The 21,836-nt window shown below is 37.7% G+C and overlaps 1 protein-coding gene across 2 annotated transcripts; it reads right to left on the reverse strand.

Annotated features, from left to right (window-relative positions):
• Positions 1 to 4,493: 4,493 nt before the first annotated feature.
• Positions 4,494 to 6,349, reverse strand: LOC130961907 (zinc finger A20 and AN1 domain-containing stress-associated protein 8-like). Of its 2 annotated transcripts, none has more exons than XM_057887944.1 (2): positions 5,966 to 6,349; positions 4,494 to 5,320 (listed from the first exon to the last, which is right to left on the reverse strand). In XM_057887944.1, exon 2 carries the CDS (start codon positions 5,317 to 5,319, stop codon positions 4,801 to 4,803), a length of 519 nt encoding a protein of 172 aa, XP_057743927.1. In that variant the 5' UTR covers position 5,320; positions 5,966 to 6,349; the 3' UTR covers positions 4,494 to 4,800. The 2 variants fall into 2 exon arrangements, with proteins under 2 accessions (XP_057743927.1, XP_057743926.1); XM_057887943.1 differs by having other exon boundaries at positions 4,494 to 5,333.
• Positions 6,350 to 21,836: the final 15,487 nt, after the last annotated feature.

Genomic DNA, 21,836 nt, shown 5'->3' on the forward strand with positions numbered 1-21,836 from the left:
AAACAGGTCGCGATCTGGGGTACACTGACAGTTTATGCGACATGAGTTTGGGATCTATTCCTGGCATGTCGGAGGCTTTCCAGGCGAAGAGGTCGGAATTCTCTTGTAGGAGCCTTATAAGCTTCTGCTTCAAATCTTCTTTCAGGTTGGTTCCTATGTCGGTATTTTTTTCTTCCTCTTCTCTGACCTGTACCTCTTCATTTTTTCCCCCGGGTTGTGGTCGCAACTCTTCTTTATCTCTTGCTCCTCCGAGCTCAATAGTGGGAACCTCCTTGCCTTTTCCTCTCAGGTTTAAGCTTTCATTGTAGCATTTTCTCACCGGTTTCTGATTCCCCTGATGGTTGCTATTCCCTCTGGCATTGGGAATTTCACGCAAAGATGGGCGGTGGATACCACTGCTCCAAGTTGGTTTAGGGTTGTTCTGCCTATTAAAGCATTATAGGCTGAATCCACATCGACGACTATAAAGTCGATATTCAGAGTCTTGGATTTTATCCCCTTTCCAAAGGTTGTGTATAGGAGTATGAATCCAAGTGGCTTTATTAGAGTATCACCCAGCCCATATAGGGTATCAGGGTAAGCTTTTAACTCCTTCTCATCCAGTCCCAGCTTATCAAACACTGGCTTGAACAGGATATCGGCCGAGCTCCCCTGATCCACTAGGGTTCTGTGTAGATGGGCATTGGCAAGGATCATGGTTATCACAACTGGATCGTCATGTCCAGGAATGATGCCTTACCCATCTTTTTTAGTGAAAGAGATGACTTTGTGAGACCACCTTCAGCAAACCCTCTTGAGATCATGTATATATGTCTTTCCGGGATCTGTGGTGGCGGGTCTCTTTGGTCCTCGTCATCTCGCTTTCTCTTGCCATGATGGTCCGACCTTTTCATGAGGTATCTATCAAGCCGACCTTCTCTGGACAGCTTTTCTATCACATTCTTTAGTTCGTAACAATCATTTGTTGAGTGACCATATAATTTATGGTACTAACAGTAGTCGCTATGACTTTCCCCCTTTTTGTTTTTGATGGGCCTAGAGGGAGGTAGTCTTTCAGTATGACAAATTTTTCTATAGACATAAATTAGGAAAACTCGCAGAAGAGTATAGGAGTGATACCTCCTGGGTCTTTCAGGGCCGACCTCCTCTTTTTTTCTGGGTTCTCTCTCTTTCTCTTTTGATGAGTGCCCAGGTCGCCAGTTCGGCTCCCGCAGGCTGGCATTTTCCTCCATGTTAATGTACTTCTCAGCTCTCTCCTGTACATCACACAGAGAAGTCAGGTGCCTTTTTGAGATGGACTGTTAGAAAGGGCCTTCTCGGAGTCCATTTACTAGGCCCATAATCACTGCTTCCGTGAGCAGGTCTTGAATTTCCAAATACGCTTTGTTGAACCTTTCCATGTAGTCCCTCAAAGGTTCTCCGACCTCCTGTTTTACTCCTAGAAGACTCAGTGCGTGTTTCACTTTGTCCTTCTGGATGGAGAATTGCATAAGGAACTTCCGTGAGAGGTCGTCGAAGCTAGTGACCGACCTTAGGGGGAGGCTATCGAACCATTTCATCGTTGTTTTCGTCAGGGTTGTCGAGAAAGTCTTACAGCGAGTAGCATCAGAAGCGTCGGCTAGATACATCTGACTTTTAAAATTGCTTAAGTGATGCTTTGGGTCAGTAGTTCCATCGTAGAGGTCTATATCAGGGATTTTGAAGTTCCTTGAAACTTTTCCCTCATTATGTCCTCAATGAACGGGTCTTCTCCTCCCAAGGGAGAGTCTTCTCGGTCGCTGCGAGAGTTTCTGCCTCGGAGAGCATATTCTAATCTTGAGAGCTTTTCTTCAAGCTCTTTCCGTCGCTCGACCTCTCTTCTCAAGCTCCTTTCTGCTTCTCGTTGCCGCTCCAATTCTTGCTCCAGTTGTTCCAGCCATCATTGGTGACCGTGGAACAATCCCATTAACTCAACTGCATGGGGTTGTCCTTCCTTTCCGTATTCGTGACCCTCAGAGGAGTTTTCCTTTGGGCCTTTTACCCCTGAAGTGCCTTTTCTATGCTGGTTAGTCACCCCTTGGTGAGTGACTATAGCCCTGTCGTCGTTACCAACGTCCTGATTCTCTTGCTCAGAATCAAACGCTGTGTTTCCATCCTCGCTCAAGTCGTCCGCCATCACTGGTTGATCTCTCGGATCCCTGGCAACGGCGCCAATGTTATGTTGGATAACCGGAGATTAATGGACTGGGCTTGTAAGGCTGGCCCAAACGTTAGGAGGAGATGATCTCTGACTTGGTTTGCGCCTGGGAGCCGCCGTCCGACTTGCGTGTATGAAGGAATGGGGGTGTACCTGCAAAGACACTCTGATGCCTAAGTCAGCAAAGGGTTTAGCAGGTTTAAAGAGAATATTGGAACTTAGAGATACCTGAAAGGTGTCGGTGTATTTATAGTGGTGAACCAATAACCACCGTTGGAGTGGTTCCACCTTTTGAGGGGGATAACCGTCTCTTTATCTGAGGGAAGTTGAGATATGACTCCTGGAAGTGAGTTGAGAGATTTTAGGGGCAGTTAATTATTTGAATAAGTGTTATCTTCCAGCTATCATTCAATTCTGACTTCTTTAGAGTGGGGTCTGTATTCAATCCGACCTCTTATGGGGAGGTCGGTTGGTAACGAAGGCCAATTTTTGAATCAGGCCTTTTTTGCTTTAGTTGAACCTGAGCCCTAATGTCGGGCCAGGATATGAACAGATATGTATTTCAAATTTTAATTTTAAGTCTTTTAACTATTTTGTATTTTGTATTTACATAAAACCAAGTCAATTGGTTCAACTAGTAATTCATCAATTAAACCAATAAACTAGTAAATTAACAATCTAACATGTTCAATCACCAGTTCGGTCTTAACAACTATGTGCCTGCCTAATAAAATTTTAATTTATTTACGTATCCTACGTTTGTGTCATAACTCATATCCACACATCAACACAAACAACCTCAACTACATTCACCAATCTTTGAAAAGAATGGCACCAAATTAAAACAACGCCCTTCTCTGCTACTTCATACATAAAACAAACACCTCCATATGCATCCAAGTTGTCGTCCATCATATACATAAAAAATGGGACAACACAAACAATCCCTTAGAGTGACATTAGCAGCTACATTCAAGGTGGTGAAAATGGCAGTGGTGGCGTGAGAATAGTGACTGAGTGGGTAAGAAAAAGGTAAGAGAAATTAACAGGAGGGTGAGTCCATCATTGTAGTATACAGTCACATACACACCACTCCGATGGTGCATCTCACTTCTCCCTCCCCTTGCCTCCGCCTCCTCTCACCAACCACCCCTCGTCACGAACCCCACCACCACTCATTTTCACCATCAGTAAAATTACTTGAGTATACATAATAGATCAACACACATTCGAGCAACGACATTTTAGTCACTAATCAGAGGAGCGTCTTGGTTTTGATCGCAAACTAGAGTCTCTGGTGACGGAGATGGCAGCAGCAGCTTCTCCGCACACCACTGCAGGGGTCCAATATTTAAAGTCAGCAATTGCCTACTATGCACCTTCACACATGATGCTTTGTCAATGACCACAATCGACGAATTTACTAACCATACGTGAAATTGAAATCCATATAGGAAACGAAAAGATAAAGAATAGAGAACTAACTTTAAGTTAGCCAACTTTAAGGTTTAGGTTTATACTTTAGAATTTAGGATTAAGGATTCATGATTTTTTTTAGAATTTAAGATAAACCAAATAATGTTAAAAAGATTAGCTAATGTTCGCCAAAAAAAAAATGATTTCCTAACATTACTCAAGAAATGACCAACTCTAAACTCTCAACATTTTTTGCCCTCCTAAGGATTTCATTCAAGTTCATTCTCAATTTCTCATAGTATGAGTAGTTGAGAACAATTAGAATAATGTTCAAGAAATTCATCAAGCTAATCAGTTGTGTGTCATACCAGAAAGACCAATGGAACAAATTCTCAGGTAAAACATGACATCACATATTTCATACTTCAACGACCCTTGCCTCTATTTGTTCACAATACACAAACCACAATGATTTTGCTGATTTCTTATGATAAAATAAATCATCACTGTTAGACATATATATAGACCCACCAAAAGTTAATGCATACTTCTGTAATCAGATGCAATTTGTGTCTATCTGAACCTAACCATCCCATTGTCGAAATAATCAATAAGGTACACTAAAAAGAAAAAACGAATGAACAGAATCATTAGAGGCAGTGAGTGAAGCACTCCAAAATTAATATTCAAAATTAGATTCACTACCATGTTCTGGAATAAAATAGAATAGTTCAGATACCATCAATCATTGAGTGAATGTACCAAATGAATGAGAGTAAATATCAAGGACATAGTCCAGCAAACATCTTCAAACTGCTGAGATTGCACATAATCGACACATGAGAAGACGGGTAAACATGATTAAAACAATTAAATTTGGAAACCCCATCAAAGGAACAAATTACAAACTAAATAGGAAATTTCATAAATGCAATAAAGAGAAAAAATAAATGCAGACCAACCAGTCAGATTACAAATTGAGTGAAAGACGTCCATTAAACCAGCACAAACACTCATACCACAGCTAAAAAGTGACGCTCACCAATCAACAACTGAATGCAGTGTTTCTAAAACTGTGCTTGCTATCATTACACGGATCACCCTATACCTCTGCAGTTCGAAAGCCAGAGAACCAATATGCAAGACATTTTGCAGGTAAAAGGCGAACCATCCAGCTGAATGCAAGGAACCGTGAATCTCATGCATGCCTAGATTTTATCAAGCTTATCACCCTTGACCACAGGGTTCGCTTTAGCGATAGCATCCCGGCCAACACTCTGATAATCAAAGGGGCAGTCATGTTTGTCAGAATAGCGATGCATTGAACAAAAGAGGTTTCCACATTTGCAGCTGAAACCAGTTAATCCAACACGCTTTTGGCAAGTCGCGCATCTGCTGGGGCCTGCCTTGGCTTTCGTCTCCAAATTCTCAACAGAGGTTGAATCCACAGAAATCTCAGCAGAGACTGTCTTGGCCTCCACATTTTCAACTTGTATGTCCAACCCACCTGCACTCACAGCATGTTTGCCAGTGCTGCTGGAAGCACCATTCACGATGTTTTCAACCGATGCTGCTGCGAGCTTGTCCTGTTCCTGCTTCAACAGCATGTCCTTGTAGCATTTGGAACACATGTTCATGGTGGCAGCCCTTCCAAAGAAACCACAATTATTAATGCAAAGTATGGGACGTTCAGCAGCCTGGCATCCTGTCTCGTCGTGAGACTCCATTCTTTTGCGGCCACCTGCAAGCGTAGCACCTCAGCCTCTTCAGAAAAAAATCAGAGAGAAACATATTTCCTTAATAAAGACTAATAATTGTTAGTAAAAATCATTGCTGCAGGCGAATTACCTCTTGGATAACCGCTCAAATAGCAACAGCAAAATCACGAATAAACCCGAGGACTACTACAAAACTATGTTTAATAACAGGTGATTTACAACGCACAATTGATATCATATTAGTCATACCAATCTCAAACTCTAAATAATGATAGCAAATGAACTAGCAATGTTCAATCCCATTTGTTCACTACTCTATGCATCTCACAATTGATAACACGTGAATTTCTTTTTCTTCCCCCAATAAAGAACATAGAGTTGTTAAATTAGGAACTCTGGACACTGAATTCCAAATTTCAACCAATTAATCAATATCAATAATTGCAGTATTACACTAACAAATCAACCAGGCTCAACAAAATCCATGAATCAAAATGTTTTACAAATAATTCTAGTATTAAAAAAGAAATCTTTAAACACCGCGTCATCTGAAACCTAAAGCCCCAACAAGAAAACTAACTAGGCAAATAATTAGAATCAAATTCGAATTTTTCATGGGAAACAAAAGAGAGAAATCAGAAACAAAAACGATTACCTGAACAGTGGGCTTGGCTTCAAGAGCGCTGACACTGTGATCAGGTGATCACTGAAATTAGGGTAATTGAAGAATCGAAGAAATAATAAAACCAACCTAGAAAGAAAGAAAGAAAGAAAGAAAGGGAAGAGAAATAAAACGGGGTGGAAATAATTGTGACCTTGGTAACGGGGGAGGAGAAGAGAAAACAGTGTGTAATAATAATTAATTACAAAAAAAAATAAAAAAGAAGAATAATGGAAGGAGAAGAAGAAAGAAAGCAAGAAAGTGCAAAAAATATATATAAAATTGAATTTTGAAGGGGATGGCCAAAAGGTGAGAGAGACGTATAAAATGGAGAGATAAGAGATGAGAGAAGGTGTTTTGTTTGGTTGGGTTGTATTGTATGTCGTGTCTTGTAAGAAAATGAGTGCTGAAACCCCCTTTTATTTCCCAACATTTTCACTCAGTCGGTGACCGTGGCCCTTTATGAGTTTATGCTATCACATGAAGCTGTAGTAGTGCTGTACTAACAAAAATGTATGATTAACACAATAAATTAGTTATTAAATTAAGATATTTTTAAATAAATAAATTAAAAAAATTAATAATTTATTCTTTTAATATAATATTATTTACATATATATTTTAATTTTTTATAGAAGAATCAAAGTTGTAAGAAATTATTTATTATTAAACAACTATATTGCATTAATAAAAAATGATTTTATCTATTTTTAAAAGTGCAAAATACCAAGATCGCTCTCCATTATTGAGATTTAAACACAAAATGTTATATAAATCGCAGGTGTTTTTTTAAATAAAATAAAAAAATTATTAATTTCCTAAATTCCATTTTTTTAACTTCTCAAATACGATTTTTTTTTTAGAGCAAGTTCGTTACACTCTAATGAACTCTCCTTCAAATTATAAAAAATGGCTAACTCAAATTTTTAAGCTTCACAACCATTATTATCGTCTCCAAATATATAAGAGTACACGAGAATACACAGGAATAAGTCATATTTTTAACGGAAAATAATAGCTTTTTTTAATTTATAATGAGAAAAATTTTTTTTAAACATGGCTTATTTCGTGCATTTGTGTATTTCTAGACACGATTATAATGGTTGTCATTACCGCCAGTAATGTTAAAGGAGTCATGTTTGTTGTTTGTGTATTTTTATTTTCTCCTATATACTCTTGGAAGACGATAATAATAATTGCCATTGTTTATTGTGAAGCTTTAAAAATTTGAGTTAGCCAATTTTTTTTATAATTTGAAGTTTGTTGGAATTAGGCGAACTCTATCATTTTTATAGAATTCGCGTGGGGTGCAACGAACTCGCCCTAAATTCAAGAACAAAATCGTATTTAAAAAATTAAAGTTAAAAAATAAGATTTTAAAAAATAATAAATTTTTTTATTTTATTTAAGTAAAAAATTCATAAATCGCACCAAGCCAATGTAATTTATGAATTTTTTAAGAAGGGTCGTGCTATTTTATCAAGAAAAGACGTAGTGTCAACTACAAACACATAGCATCTCTTGCTTATTATTTTATCGAATCACTCTTGATGGAATTTTTTTATCTCTCATGTGTTTCTTTTTTTTATGGACTCATTTTTTCTGAAAAGTTATATTTCGCATTAAATTATTTTTTTAAAAAATAAATTTCGTTGGATTGATTTGGCTCCAAAAAATATATTCTCTTTTTTTTCGTTCTAAAACATAAAGCTTTTTTGTACACTATTTATCCTCTTCAACGCCACAACGAAATTATGCTGTGATAGTCGACTCCTCCAACAATTAGGCTACTACTGTCATTGAGATATGTAGTCTCCGATCTTTTGTAGTTTTATGTTCGTAAGCATTAATTGTTTAGACATGGCTACTAGTGGTTTTACCTTAATGAAATTAATTTTGAAATTCGAGTTTTAATTCGATAATTATATTAATACTGGTGATTTTTACAATTTTGGAGTTTCTGTTAGATTGTGAACGGCACTAGATGGGAGAAAACACTAGTGTGATACATATAGTTTTTGCTTGGGGTTACATCAATTTAATACCAATTTGTCTGTGAGTTCCATTGGCTTGTAGCAAGGGCGGGCACAAGAGGGGTCCGTGGGCTGTCACACGACCCGTATGATAGATGGGTGGGATGTTAGATGGCTCGTGTGAGAAAGTAACTAGCTGTGACACGACCTGTGTTAAAGATCAAATGGGTGTCACACAGCCTGTGTGAGATATCAGGTAGGAGTCACATGGCCCGTGTGAGAAATTATAGTTGTTTGTCTAGCTTATAAACGCAACATTCGTTGGGTTGGAAATCCATGATGGATGTGGCTTAAGGTAGTTGCAACTCATATAGTGGCATTGAAATATTTTTTATAAATTATTAATCATGGATTATTTTGGTTGCAAAGTTTTCAGTAATTACCTGGACCAAAATATGGTTGTTTTGTAGAGAAGTCAGTTAATTTTTTATGCAAATTCTTTTGGTTTCATTTATGTTTATTTATTTGATTCACTGTGTTTTGTTTGATCTTGTGTTTATGTTGTTGGTAGAGACATTTGTATTGAGAGGTTAATTTTTTCGATCCTTTTGTGATTTTCTTCCAAGGAACTTTCGAAGTGTGTTATTAATTTAGGCAGGTATTGTCATAGAATGTCAATAAAAAATTGGTGATGATGTTTCTGTTGTTGGTATGGAATTTGAGTCTATGGATGCAGCAATCGAATTTTACAACACCTATGCAAGAAGTGTTGTGTTTGACTAGAGGAATAGAGGTTCGAAAAAGGATACAGATGGAGTTGTGTACTACGTTATGTTTGTTAGCAACTAAGAGTGCAGAGCTGAGTCCAAAGTTGGTGAAACGGAGAAGACCTATCCAAAAGGATCTACAGGATGCAAAGTCAGGATGATTGCCTCTTCCGATGTTTGTGATAGTTTGATTGTTAGGGTCGTTGAATTTTAACAATCACAAACTAAACTGCACTAACTCAAGGTTGTTGAAGAGAAATAAGGTTATTTCTATGCAAGTTAAAAGAACTTGTCAACTTGATTCTTAGTCGGCATTCGTGTGTAAAACATTTCAAAAGCTGCTTCATCACGTTGTCAGACCTGATAACTTTACTTTTCAAGAGAAAGATGTGAGAAATTTTATTGATTTGGATAGGAGGTCAATTGGAAAAGAAAACGGTGGTAAAGTAGTGATGGACTACTTCAAAAATGTTGAAGGAGCGAGACAATCATTTTTATTATGAAGTTAGTTATGATGCAGAATGTCAAATTAACCGAATATATTTTGTTGATCCTCGCAGCATTGTCGCCTACGAGTGCTTTGGAGATGTGGTCAGTTTTGACACAACATACCTAATAAACAAAGTACGACATGCCATTTTCTACCTTTGTCGTGGTTAACCATCGCGGACAATCTATACTACCTGGATGTAGGTTATTTAACTCTGAAGAAAAGACTTCATTTGTGTGGTTGTTTAATTCTTGGGTAAACTATATGTCTGGATGTCTGTCAATAACTATTGTAACTAATCAATGTTCCTCTATGTGAGTTGTTATTAGGAAGGCACTGCCACAAACTAGGTACAAGTGGTGCTTGTGACACATAATGAAGGTGCGTGAGACGTTAAAAGGATATGGTTTCTATGAAGATATTTAGGTTACAATGAGTAAAGTCATCCACCAACACCTACTCCTTTGAGGATAACAAATCATTGCAAGGATCGTGGAATGATCGTAGATTATGGGTTCTAGTATATATGAACTCCAATTTCTGGGCTGGAATATCATCCAATCAGATAAGCAAGAGCGTCAATTTGTTGTTTGGCAAGTATCTGACTTCAAAGACAAAATTTGGCGCAATTCGTAATCTAGTACAACAATGCTTTAAAAAGGAGGTCATGAAGGATTTTGACTCTAAATAAAATTGTGCCCTATTGCTCCAATAGCGAGATTGAAATGCAGTTTCAACTCAAATACACAAATGACATTTTTTAGAAGGTGCAGCGTGAGTTTTGATAGAAGATGAATTGTGTTGTATCGTTGACCTAGGATGAAGACGGTAACATTGTCCATGAGGTGGTCTATGATGTGAACATAGTAGGCGGACGATGGGAGGTGAGGCACTGAGTCATATTCGAGAGGGATGATAGGCATGTATGGTGTGATTGCAGTATGTTTGAATTCAAATGTATTATGTGTTGACATTCACTGGCTGTGTTTCAACAGTAGCGAGTCTCAGCTGTCCCTAACCAGTATTTGCTTTAGAGGTGGAGCAAGAGGATTTTAGAAGGCATTCCACCATCAAGAGCTATTTCATGGTGGACCATATATGGCTCCATGTGAAGTGTTATGATCACCTTCATGACCATTTTAGTACTATTGCGAAAGTAGTTGTACACTCTAAAGAGTACAACGACCTCCTGCACAACATGCTTAAAGAGTTTCGTGCCAGTCTTTGCCGATATATTTCATGCAGTGATTATTGTGCATCAGATAAACCATGGGAGAAAATGAGTAAACGATTATGATAAAGTTAAAATGAATACCAATCTGAGCCTCCGTAGTCCCATGAAGGGTAAGCATAATGGTATCCCCTCAAAGAATAGAAAGGTTTTAATTTTTGAACATGAATCTGTAAAATATAAGAAGCGTGCACAAAAGAGGTGTATGGATTCTAATTCCGACAATGAGGGGTGTAACACTGGCCGGAAGCGACGAAGAAAGAATTCCACGAAGCACATTAATGAGGTAAATTATCATTGAAGTTTTGGACTGAGTTGTTGCCATGTTTTGGCTAGTTTAGTAATTGAATGATAATGTTTAAATGTTTTCTAGTATTGTCTTGACAAAGGCAAATTGGTGCTCCCTATAACAACGTCACAGGGGAATTGTCCATGAAGGTGATAGCTAAAAAAGAAATGGGCAACATAGCCATTATAGTGTGCTCTAAATCATCAATCTCAATTATTGTGTGATTAGTTTTTTAGAACTGAACATATTGATAAGTCACTAAGCGGATGTACACGTTTATGGTGACTCTTTGTTGTTTATCTTATTGATTTGTATTTTAAGTGTGGTATCTTTGCTGATAGTTAGATATGGTTGAGTTTTACATAAGCTATTATTTCTGTAGTCGATATTGGTGTATGAATTTTTTTATTACTGATGTTCCTTTATTTAGGTAGTTCTCAACTGATTATTTATTTTTCTTCCTATTATACATACTAGTAGTAAACCCGTGCACTTGCACGGCTTTAAAATAGATCTCTTTTTTTAATTTAAAGAATAACTATAATATTATTGTAATCAATTTATACTTTGTATGTAACAAATCTAATTAATGTGCAAATAGCATTGTTCCAATTCACTTTTTTTTTTTTGTAAAAATTAGTTTAATCAAATTGGAGATATTTAACCTTTGTAATTCAAGGAGAGGAGGAATCCATCTTTTGAATATATACTATTATATTTGAGTAAAATATTTCTCACATAATAAAAACAACAATATAATTAAACTTACTTAAACTATTGTACTTTTTCAAGATAACTTTAATCTTTTTTACTATTTCAAAGTATTTAAAGAGATTGAAAAAAAAACATAGAAGTTTTGAAACAGGAGAATAAATTTCTTAATATCTTTACACAAAATTTGACTGTTTCTAAAAACATACATAATTGTTTACATATTATCTTTAACTATTACACATTGTAAGTTGTTTTTTACTAAATTAAATTATAATTATTGTCTTTCATATACTTTAAACTTTCTTAAACATGATACGGTCAATAAAAGTTAGATATTAAGCACTACATTTATCCATATGCTCATCCGAAATGCTATTCAAATATTTCCTAAAAGCAAACTGTAACTCCCGTCTAATTCTCAATGGGGTAATATGTTGTGCAACATGTTTAAGCTATATGAACACTTGATATTCTTATAAATAACATCATGCATAACATGAAAAAATTATGTATTCAATACAATAAAACTAACATCCATACAACGGACCTAAGCAAGATTCTAAATATAAATTAATATAATATCTTTTATTGATTACACAATTTTTTATGAATCACATTGAACTCTGAATCTTTCATACATGTAGTATGAATTCTTGAACTACTAATAGAATCCTGTATTTTTTTCAAAAAAAAAAAGATTAAATAACATTAATATAGTTATACAACATAAATAATACACATTAAAAGAATTCAAAATCTCAAACCATACAAACAACAAATATATTAAGATTTTTATATAAAAAAGCAAAATATGAAAGCTTTGTTTTAATTAGTATACTCAATGATTTGATCTGAAAACAGACTAAAAAACATTCAAGTTGTTAAAATTCACATAAAATAATTAGAAGTAAAAAGTGAAGATATCAATTTTTCATATGGTTCCAAGAATTAAAGAATAATACTCATTTGCCTAAAAGCCTCTCCACTTATGGACTAAACAGATCTCCAATTTTTAAATGATTTTTGGTTCTGGGAATGTTAGGGGATTAAGGGGTGATAAAAAGTTTAGCATGGTATAGAACCTTAAGAATAAACATAGATTAGATATATTGGGCTTGATTGAGACTAAAAGGGAGATAGCTGACGAGATCTGATGTGGCAAGAATATGGGGGCAGGATGGTGCGAGTTGGGAATATATAGGCTCTGAAGGTGCAGTAGGTGGAATTCTATTAATATGGGATGAATCAGTGTTTAAATTGAATAACTGCTATAAAGGGGAGAGATGGCTGTGTGTTGAAGGGGTATTCGTAAAGAGTAGTTCCAACTGTGCATTTTTCTTTGTATATGGTGCACATGACAGGGATGCGAAGTTGCAGGTGTGGGAAGAGTTGATCTATATAGCTGGGTTATGCCAGGTGCCGAGTTGTTATATAGGAGATTTTAATGAAATCGTACATGTGGAAGAGATACAAGGTGCTGGTGGGTTACCTCGGTCTGCGAAAGAATTCAAGGATTGGATATAAGATATGGAGTTAGTACACTTTCCACTCATTGATCGTATGTTCACATGGTTTAGGGGATGTTCTTGTAGTCGTATTGATAGAGCTCTGGTTAGCCTAGAGTGGTTAGAGCAGTTTCTGGAGACTCGGGTATAAGGTGGACCAATAAAATTGTCAGATCATTGTCCTATTATATTAGAAGACAAAAAACAGAGGGGAGGTCCAAGGCCTTTCAAAAGCTTATATTCCTGGTTTACACATGAAGGATTCCTCAGAATGGTGAAAGTGGAGTGGAGAGGTTTGGGGCAGATTCAGTTCACAGATAAATTAAAGGCGTTGACAATCCCGTTGGGGAGGTGGCATAAGGCCAATTTTAGTGATATGGACAAGAAGATTACGACCTTTGAGGATGAAATTAAGAAGATTCATGATATGGTGAGCAGTGGAGTGTATGATGGAATGATGGACGCTAGACGAAAGGCGCTAGTCACTTGCTGTGAGAGGTGGTATGTGAGAAAAGAGATTCATTTGAAGCAGATGTCCCGATCGCGACAAGCTAAGGAGATGGACAAAAATACAAGATATTTTCACAATATAGCTTCAGCAAGAAGGAGGAATAACAGGATTGATGCATTGCTAATCAATGGCAGACTGGTCAGGAATCATGCTAGGATAAAAATTGCTATTAGAGATTTCTATAAGGATTTATATCAACAGGAAGAGTCTCCTATGATGGGCTTTAGGGACGGTCTGGTGGGTAGAATAAGTCAGGATGATGCTGTGAAGATGGAAATGATGCTGTTTGCTGAGGAGATCAAGAAGGCTGTGTGGGACTGTGAGTTTTCTAAGGCACCAGGCTGTGACGGGTACAACATGAATTTCATAAAGAGGTGTTGGGACGAAATAGGGCCGGAATTCACGGCAACTGTGATTGGATTTTTTCAGACATCCAGGCTATCGGTGAGTCCAATATCACTTGGATGGCGCTGGCTCCGAAGTTCGTTGGTGCAAGGGAGATTAAAGACCTACGACCTATTAGTATGGTTGGGTGTGTATACAAGGTCATTTCTAAGGTATTGGTTAGGAGGATGAGACAAGTAATGCTAGGGCTAGTAGGGGAGACTCAGAGTGCATTTGTGAAAGGCAGAAAAATATATGATGGAGTACTTATTGCATGTGAAACTGTAGACTGGCTTAAGCGGAGGAAGGAGGAGGCAACGATAATCAAGATAGACTTCCAAAATGCAGATGATAGAGTCAAGTGGAGCTTTGTTGACTTAGTACTGCAAAAGATGGGATTTGGGCTCAGATGGAGATCGTGGGTTATGGAGTGTGTGACGACAACTTCTATGTCAGTCTTGATAAATGGTTCGCCATCAAAGCCATTCAAAATGGAAAGAAGATTGCGACAAGGTGACCCACTTTCACCTTTTTTGTTTGTACTGGTTGTAGATGTGCTACATCGGATGATTGGAGAGGCAGTCAGGAACGGCCGTATATTACCATTGTTAGTCGGGAGAGATGGTGTAGAGTTATCATATATCCAGTTTGTAGATGATACAATTCTATTTAGTCCACCAGATGAGGAGACTATAAAGAACTACAAGCGACTCTTAAGGGAGGCTCCTTTCCAGTTAAATACTTGGGAATCCTTTTAGGAGCAAATCCGAGGTTGGTGAAGACTTGGAAGCCCATAACAGACAAAGTGGAGGAGAAGCTCAGCCTGTGGAAAGCAAAAGTACTAAACAAAGCTGGGAAGTTGGTGCTAATCAAATCAGTTTTAAATAGTCTACCAGTATATTATCTGAGTTTGTTTAAGATACCAAAAGCTGTTGCTGAAAATTTGATTTCCCTACAGAGGGGGTTCCTGTGGAGGAAGGATGACGGAAGAAATGGGATGGAATTAGTTAAATGGGAAGTGGTGCGGGCCCAAAGAAACTGGGAGGGTTGGGAGTTGGTGATGCTATGATTCGTAACACAGTTATATTGTTTAAGTGGTGGTGGCATTTTGCCAAGGAGGATTGCCCATTGTGGAAGAAAGTGGTGTGCTCCTGTAACAATCTAAATCCTAATGAGCTACTGTCAACTCAAGTGCTACCTACTAGAGTAGGCCCCTGGAAGGATATATGCCAGTTACAAATAACGAATCAACATGTAAGGGATAATATGGTTGTAGGATTATCCATGGAGGTTGGTGATGGGCGACGTACTTGTTTTTGGGAGGATGTATGGTTACTCTGTTGATAGTTGAAGGATCGGTTCCCCAGGCTTTTCTAGGTTTCAAACTGATGAGCGGATATTTTATATGCTTTTTGGGGGTATTTTCATATAGTTTTTAGTAGGATCTAGCTACTTTTTAGTATATTTTTATTAGTTTTTATGCAAAAATTACATTTCTGGACTTTACTATGAGTTTGTATATTTTTTTATTTTAGGTATTTTCTGGCTGAAATTGAGGGACCTGAGCAAAAATCTGATTCAGAGGCTGAAAAAGGATTGCAGATGCTATTGGATTCTGACCTCTCTGCACTCAAAATGGATTTTCTAGAGCTATAGAAGCCCAATTGGCGCAGTCTCAATTACGTTGGAAAGTAGACATCTTGGGCTTTCCAGCAATATATAATAGTCTATACTTTTCCCGAGTTGTGATGACGCAAACTGGCGTTTAACGCCAACTTTCTACCCTATTCTGGCGTTAAACGCCAGAAACAAGATACAAGCTGGAGTTAAACGCCCAAACTGGCACAAAGCTGGAGTTAAACACCAGGAATAGCCTCTACACGTGAAAGCTTCATTGCTCAGCCCAAACACACACCAAGTGGGCCCCGAAAGTGGATTTATGCACTATTTATCTTAGCTTACTCATTTTCTATAAACCTAGGTTACTAGTTGAGTACAAAAACTACTTTTAGAGATTCATTCAGTACCTCATGATATTTTACATCTGAATTTGTATCTTCTACGGCATGAGTCTCTAAACTCCATGGTTGGGGGTGAGGAGCTCTGCTGTGTCTCGATGGATTAATACAATTACTTCTGTTTTCTATTCAATCACGCTTAATTCTATTCTAAGATATTCACTCGCACTTAAACATGATGAATGTGATGATCCGTGACACTCATCACCATTCTCAACCTATGAACGCGTTCCTGAGAACCACTTCCGTTCTACCTTAGATTGAGTGTTTATCTCTTGTATTCCTGGTTCACGAGTTTGACTGCCTCTCCTGACAACAGAGCGTTCAATCCGTGAGACCAGAATCTTCGTGGTATAAGCTAGAATCGATTGGCAGTATTCTTGAGATCCAGAAAATCTAAACCTTGTCTGTGATATTCCGAGTAGGATTTGGGATGGGATGATTGTGAAGAGCTTCAAACTCACAAATGTTAGGCGTAGTGACAGACGCAAAAGGATCACTGGATCCTATTCCAGCACAAGTGAGAACCGACATATGATTAGCCATGTATATGGACCTTTTTCACTGAAATGACAGATGGTAGCCATTGACAACGGTGATCCACCAATATACAGCTTGCCATGGAAGGAGCCTTGCGTGCGTGAAGAAGAAGACAGTAGGAAAGAAGAGATTCAGAAGACAGAGCATCTCCAAAACTCCAACCCATTCTCCATTACTGCATAACAAGTATTTATTTCATGTTCTTTTATTTTTCGCAATCAAAACTAAGAACCATTATTGATATCCTGACTAAGAGTTACAAGATAACCATAGCTGCTTCAAGCCAACAATCTCTGTGGGATCGACCCTTACTCATGTAAGGTATTACTTGGACGACCCAGTGCACTTGCTGGTTAGTGGCACCGGAGTTGTGAAAAGTGTGAATCACAATTAAGTGCACCAAGTTTTTGGCGCCGTTGCCGAGGATTGTTCGAGTTTGAACAACTGACGGTTTATTTTGTTACTTAGATTAGGAAAAAAATTTTGTTTTTTGGTTTAGAGTCTTTTACTTTCTTTTCAAAAAAAATTTTCTTCAAAAATATTATTTTTCTTTATTAATTGTTAGTTTTTCATTGAGTCTAGTTGCATGTTTTAAGTTTGGTGTTCTTTGTGTTTTTGTCATCTAAAAAAAATATATATATAATAATTAAAACCTTTTTCAAAAATAGTTTTTCTCTATTTAATCCTTGCATTTATTGAATGTGTCTATGTTCTTGTGAATAGTTGCTCCTTTGAGTCTTCCTTTCTAAAATCTTTTTGAAAATAATTTCTCTTTGTTTAAATCTTGCTTCAATTTTTAAGTTTAGTATTTTCTTGTTATTTTCCATGTGATTTTCGAAAATTTTATTTTGTTTTTCTAAAAATTTTAAGTTTGGTGTTCCTTTTTATGTTCCTCCTGTTCTTGAGTCTTGTATGTGTTTTGATCTTAAAATTTTTAAGTTTAGTGTCCCTTAGTGTTTTCCTCCAAAATTTTTGAAAAATAAGGGAGTTAGATCTAAAAGTTTTAAGTCTTGTGTCTTTTGTGTATTTTTCTCTTTCCTCATTAAGTTCAAACATACATATTTTCCATTATTTACTCATTAATTTTCGAATCCCTTGGGTTGACTTGGTCAAAATTTTTCAAATCATATCTTTTTAAGATTTTTAAAATCATATCTTTTTCAAAAACTTCCTAACCACTTTCTCTCTCCTCACTTTTTCGAAAATTCTCATAAAACATTTTCAAATATTTTTTTATTTTAGTCTTTTTTTATTTTATTATTTTGAAAAAAAATTATATATAAATAAATAAATAAATATAAAGTAAAATTTTTATCCACATCATCTCCCTTACTCCATCATGGACCTAAGTGGAAAAGAACAGTCCAAAAAGACTCTGGGGTCATATGCTAACCCCACTATTGCTTCATATGGGAGTAGTATCTGTATACCCCCCAAAAGAGCTAACACCTTTGAGCTGAACCCTCAGCTCATTATCATGGTGCAGCAAAATTGCCAGTATTTCGGTCTTCCACAGGAAGAACCTACAGAGTTTCTGGCACAATTCTTACAAATTGCTGACACAGTACGTGATAAGGAAGTGGATCAGGATGTCTACAGATTATTGCTGTTTCCATTTGCTGTAAAATACCAAGCTAAGAGGTGGTTAAATAAGCAACCCAAAGCCAACATAAGAATATGGAAACAGTTGTCAGACAAATTCCTGAATCAATATTTACCTCCAAAGAGGATGACACAGCTAAGGCTGAACATCCAAGGCTTTAAACAAGAGAATAATGAATCTCTTTATGATACCTGGGAGAGGTACAGAGAGATGCTAAGAAAATGCCACTCTAAAATGTTTTCATAGTGGGTTCAGTTAGACATCTTCTACAATGGGCTTACAGAAAAAGCTCAGATATCTCTAGACTACTTAGTTGGTGGATCTATACACATGAAAAAGACGATTGAAGAGGCTCAAGAGCTTATAGATACGGTTGCTAAAAATCAGCATTTGTACTTAAATAGTGAGTCCTCCATGAAAGAAGAAGCTAAGGCAGTATCAACTGACTTTAGTCCTCAGGAACAAGTTGCAGAACTCAATCAGCAACTATCTTCTATAACAAAACAGTTAGCAGAATTTAAGGAGATGCTACAAGAAACCAAAAATGCTAATAAAGAGATGGAATCACAATTGAATCAGACAAAACAGCAGTTATCAAAACAGATAACAGAAGAATGCCAAGCAGTTCAATTAAGAAGTGGGAAAACATTAAATACCTCAACTCAAAGCAGCAGAAAGCCAAGGAAAGAACAACTGACAGAGGATGAGCAAACTGCTACCCAAAATCCCTCAAAGGACAGTAAGAGCCCAGAGAGGAATAATTCTGGCGTTCAAACGCTAGAAAAGGATGAAAAGTTGGCGTTAAACGCCCAACCCATGTCCAGTTCTGGCGTTCAAACGCCAGAAAAAGGTAGGAATCTGGCGTTAAACGCCCATTCCTCTTCCCATCCTGGTGTTCAAATGCCAATGAGGGATCAGACACATACAAGTGCTGATAATAACTCCCTCAAGAAGGCTTCTCAACCTGCTTCTGTAGGAAATAAACCTGCAGCAACCAAGGTTGAAGAATACAAAACTAAAATGCCTTATCCTCAGAAACTCCACCAAGTGAAACAGGATAAATAATTTGTCCGCTTTGTAGACTATCTCAAGACTCTTGAAATCAAGATTCCGTTTGCAGAGGCACTTGAGAAAATACCTTCTTATACTAAGTTCATGAAAGAGATCTTAAGTCATAAGAAGGATTGGAGAGAAACTGAAAAAGTCTTTCTCACTGAAGAGTGCAGTGCAGTCATTTTAAAGAGCTTACCAGAGAAGCTTAAGGATTCTGGGAGTTTTATGATACCATGCACATTGGAGGGTACTTGCACCAAGACTGCCCTATGTGATCTTGGGGCAAGTATCAACCTAATCCCTGCATCCACTATTAGAAAGCTTGGCTTGACTGAAGAGGTCAAACTAACCCAGATCTGTCTTCAACTTGCTGATGGCTCCGTTAAATATCCATCAGGCGTAATTGAGGACATGATTGTCACAGTTGGGCCATTTGCCTTTCCCACTGACTTTGTAGTGCTGGAGATGGAGGAGCACAAGAGTGCAACTCTCATTCTAGGAAGACATTTCCTAGCAACTGGACGAACCCTCATTGACGTCTAAAAAGGGGAAGTGACCCTGAGACTCAATGAAGATGAGTTTAGGCTGAATGCTGTTGAAGCAATGAAGCATCCAGACACATCAAAAGATTGCATGAGCGTTGCTATTATTGACTCACTAGTAGAGGAAATCAATATGGCTAAGAGTCTCGAATCAAAGCTAGAGGACATCTTTAAAGATGTTCAGCCTGATCTGGAGGAACCAGAGAAAATAAAAGAACCTTTGAAAACTCCTCAGGAAGAGGAGAAACCTCCTAAACCCAAGCTCAAACCACTATCACCATCCCTAAAATATGTATTTCTAGGAGAAGGCGACACTTTTCCTGTAATCATAAGCTCTGCTTTAGAGCCACAGGAAGAGAAAGCACTAATTTAGGTGCTAAGGACACACAAGACAGCTCTTGGGTGGTCCATAAGTGATCTTAAGGGCATTAGCCCAGCCAGATGCATGCAAAGATCCTATTGGAGGATAATGCTAAGCTAGTGGTTCAACCACAGAAGTGGCTGAATTCAACCATGAAGGAGGTGGTGCAGAAAGAGGTCACTAAATTACTGGAGGCTAGGATAATTTATCCTATTTCTGATAGCCCCTGGGTGAGCCCTGTCCATGTTGTACCCAAAAAGGGAGGCATGACAGTGATTCATAATGAAAAGAATGAACTGGTTTCCACAAGAACAGTTACAGGGTGGCGTATGTGTATTGACTATAGAAGGTTCAATACAGCCCCCAAAAAGGATCATTTTCCTTTACCATTCATAGACCAGATGCTAGAAAGACTAGCAGGTCATGACTATTACTGCTTTTTGGACGGCTATTCAAGTTATAACCAAATTGCAGTAGATCCTCAGGATCAAGAGAAAATAGCATTCACATGTCCATCTGAAGTATTTGCCTACAGAAGGATACCTTTTGGTCTGTGCAATGCACCAACAACTTTTCAGAGATGCATGCTCTATATCTTCTCTGATATGGTGGAAAAATTTCTGGAAGTCTTCATGGATCACTTCTCAGTATTTGGAGACTCATTCAGCTCCTATCTTGATTATCTAGCACTTGTTCTGAAAAGGTTCCAAGAGACTAACCTAGTTTTAAACTGGAAAAATGTCACTTTATGGTGACTGAAGGAATTGTCCTTGGGCATAAAATTTTGAACAAAGGAATAGAGGTGGATCAAGTTAAGGTAGAGGTAATTGAAAAATTACCGCCACCCACCAATGTTAAGGCAATCATAAGTTTTTTGGGACATGCAGGATTCTACAGGAGGTTTATAAAGGATTTTTCAAAAATCGCAAAACCTCTGAGTAACCTGCTAACTGCTTATACACCATTTGTCTTTAACACAGAGTGTTTGCAGGCCTTTGAGACTCTGAAGGCTAAGTTGGTCACAGCACCTGTCATTTCTATACCAGACTAGACATTACCGTTCGAACTAATGTGTGATGCCAGTGATCATGCTATTGGTGTAGTATTAGGACAGAGGCATAACAAGCTTATGCATGTCATTTATTATGCCAGCCGTGTTCTAAATGACGCACAAAAGAACTACACAACCACAGAAAAGGAACTGCTTGTAGTGGTTTACGCCATTGACAAGTTTAGATCCTATTTAGTAGGATCAAAAGTGATTGTGTACACCGACCATGCTACTCTCAAATATCTACTCACAAAGCAAGATTTAAAACCCAGGCTCATAAGATGGGTGCTGTTTCTGCAAGAGTTTGATATAGATATAAGAGATAGAAAAGGGACAGAGAACCAAGTGGCTGATCACTTGTCCCGAATAGAACCAGTGGCAGGAGCGTCCCTCCCTTCCACTGAGATCTCTGAAACCTTCCCTGATGAGTAACTCTTTGCCATTCAGGAAGTGCCATGGTTTGCAGACATTGCAAACTATAAAGCTATGAGATTCATACCCAAGGAGTACAGCAGGCAGCAAACGAAAAAATTGATCTCTAATGTAAAGTACTACTTGTGGGATGAGCCATATCTCTTTAAGAGATGTGTAGACGGAATAATCCATAGATGCGTGCCTAGAGAAAAAGCACAGAAGATCCTATAGCATTGTCATGGATCACAGTATGGGGGACATTTCGGAAGTGAGCGAACAGCCACAAAAGTCCTCCAATGTGGCTTCTACTGGCCTACCTTCTATAGAGATTCCCAAGAGTTTGTACGTAACTGCGACAGTTGCCAGAGAGCTGGTAATCTGCCTCATAGTTACGTCATACCTCAACAAGGAATCTTAGA

The sequence above is a fragment of the Arachis stenosperma genome, chromosome 2, assembly GCF_014773155.1.
Source record: "Arachis stenosperma cultivar V10309 chromosome 2, arast.V10309.gnm1.PFL2, whole genome shotgun sequence".
NCBI lineage: Eukaryota > Viridiplantae > Streptophyta > Magnoliopsida > Fabales > Fabaceae > Arachis > Arachis stenosperma.

Excerpts from the sequence above, each read along its gene's own strand:
- LOC130961907 (XM_057887944.1), bottom strand. The coding sequence starts at position 5,319 with ATGGAGTCTCACGACGAGACAGGATGCCAGGCTGCTGAACGTCCCATA.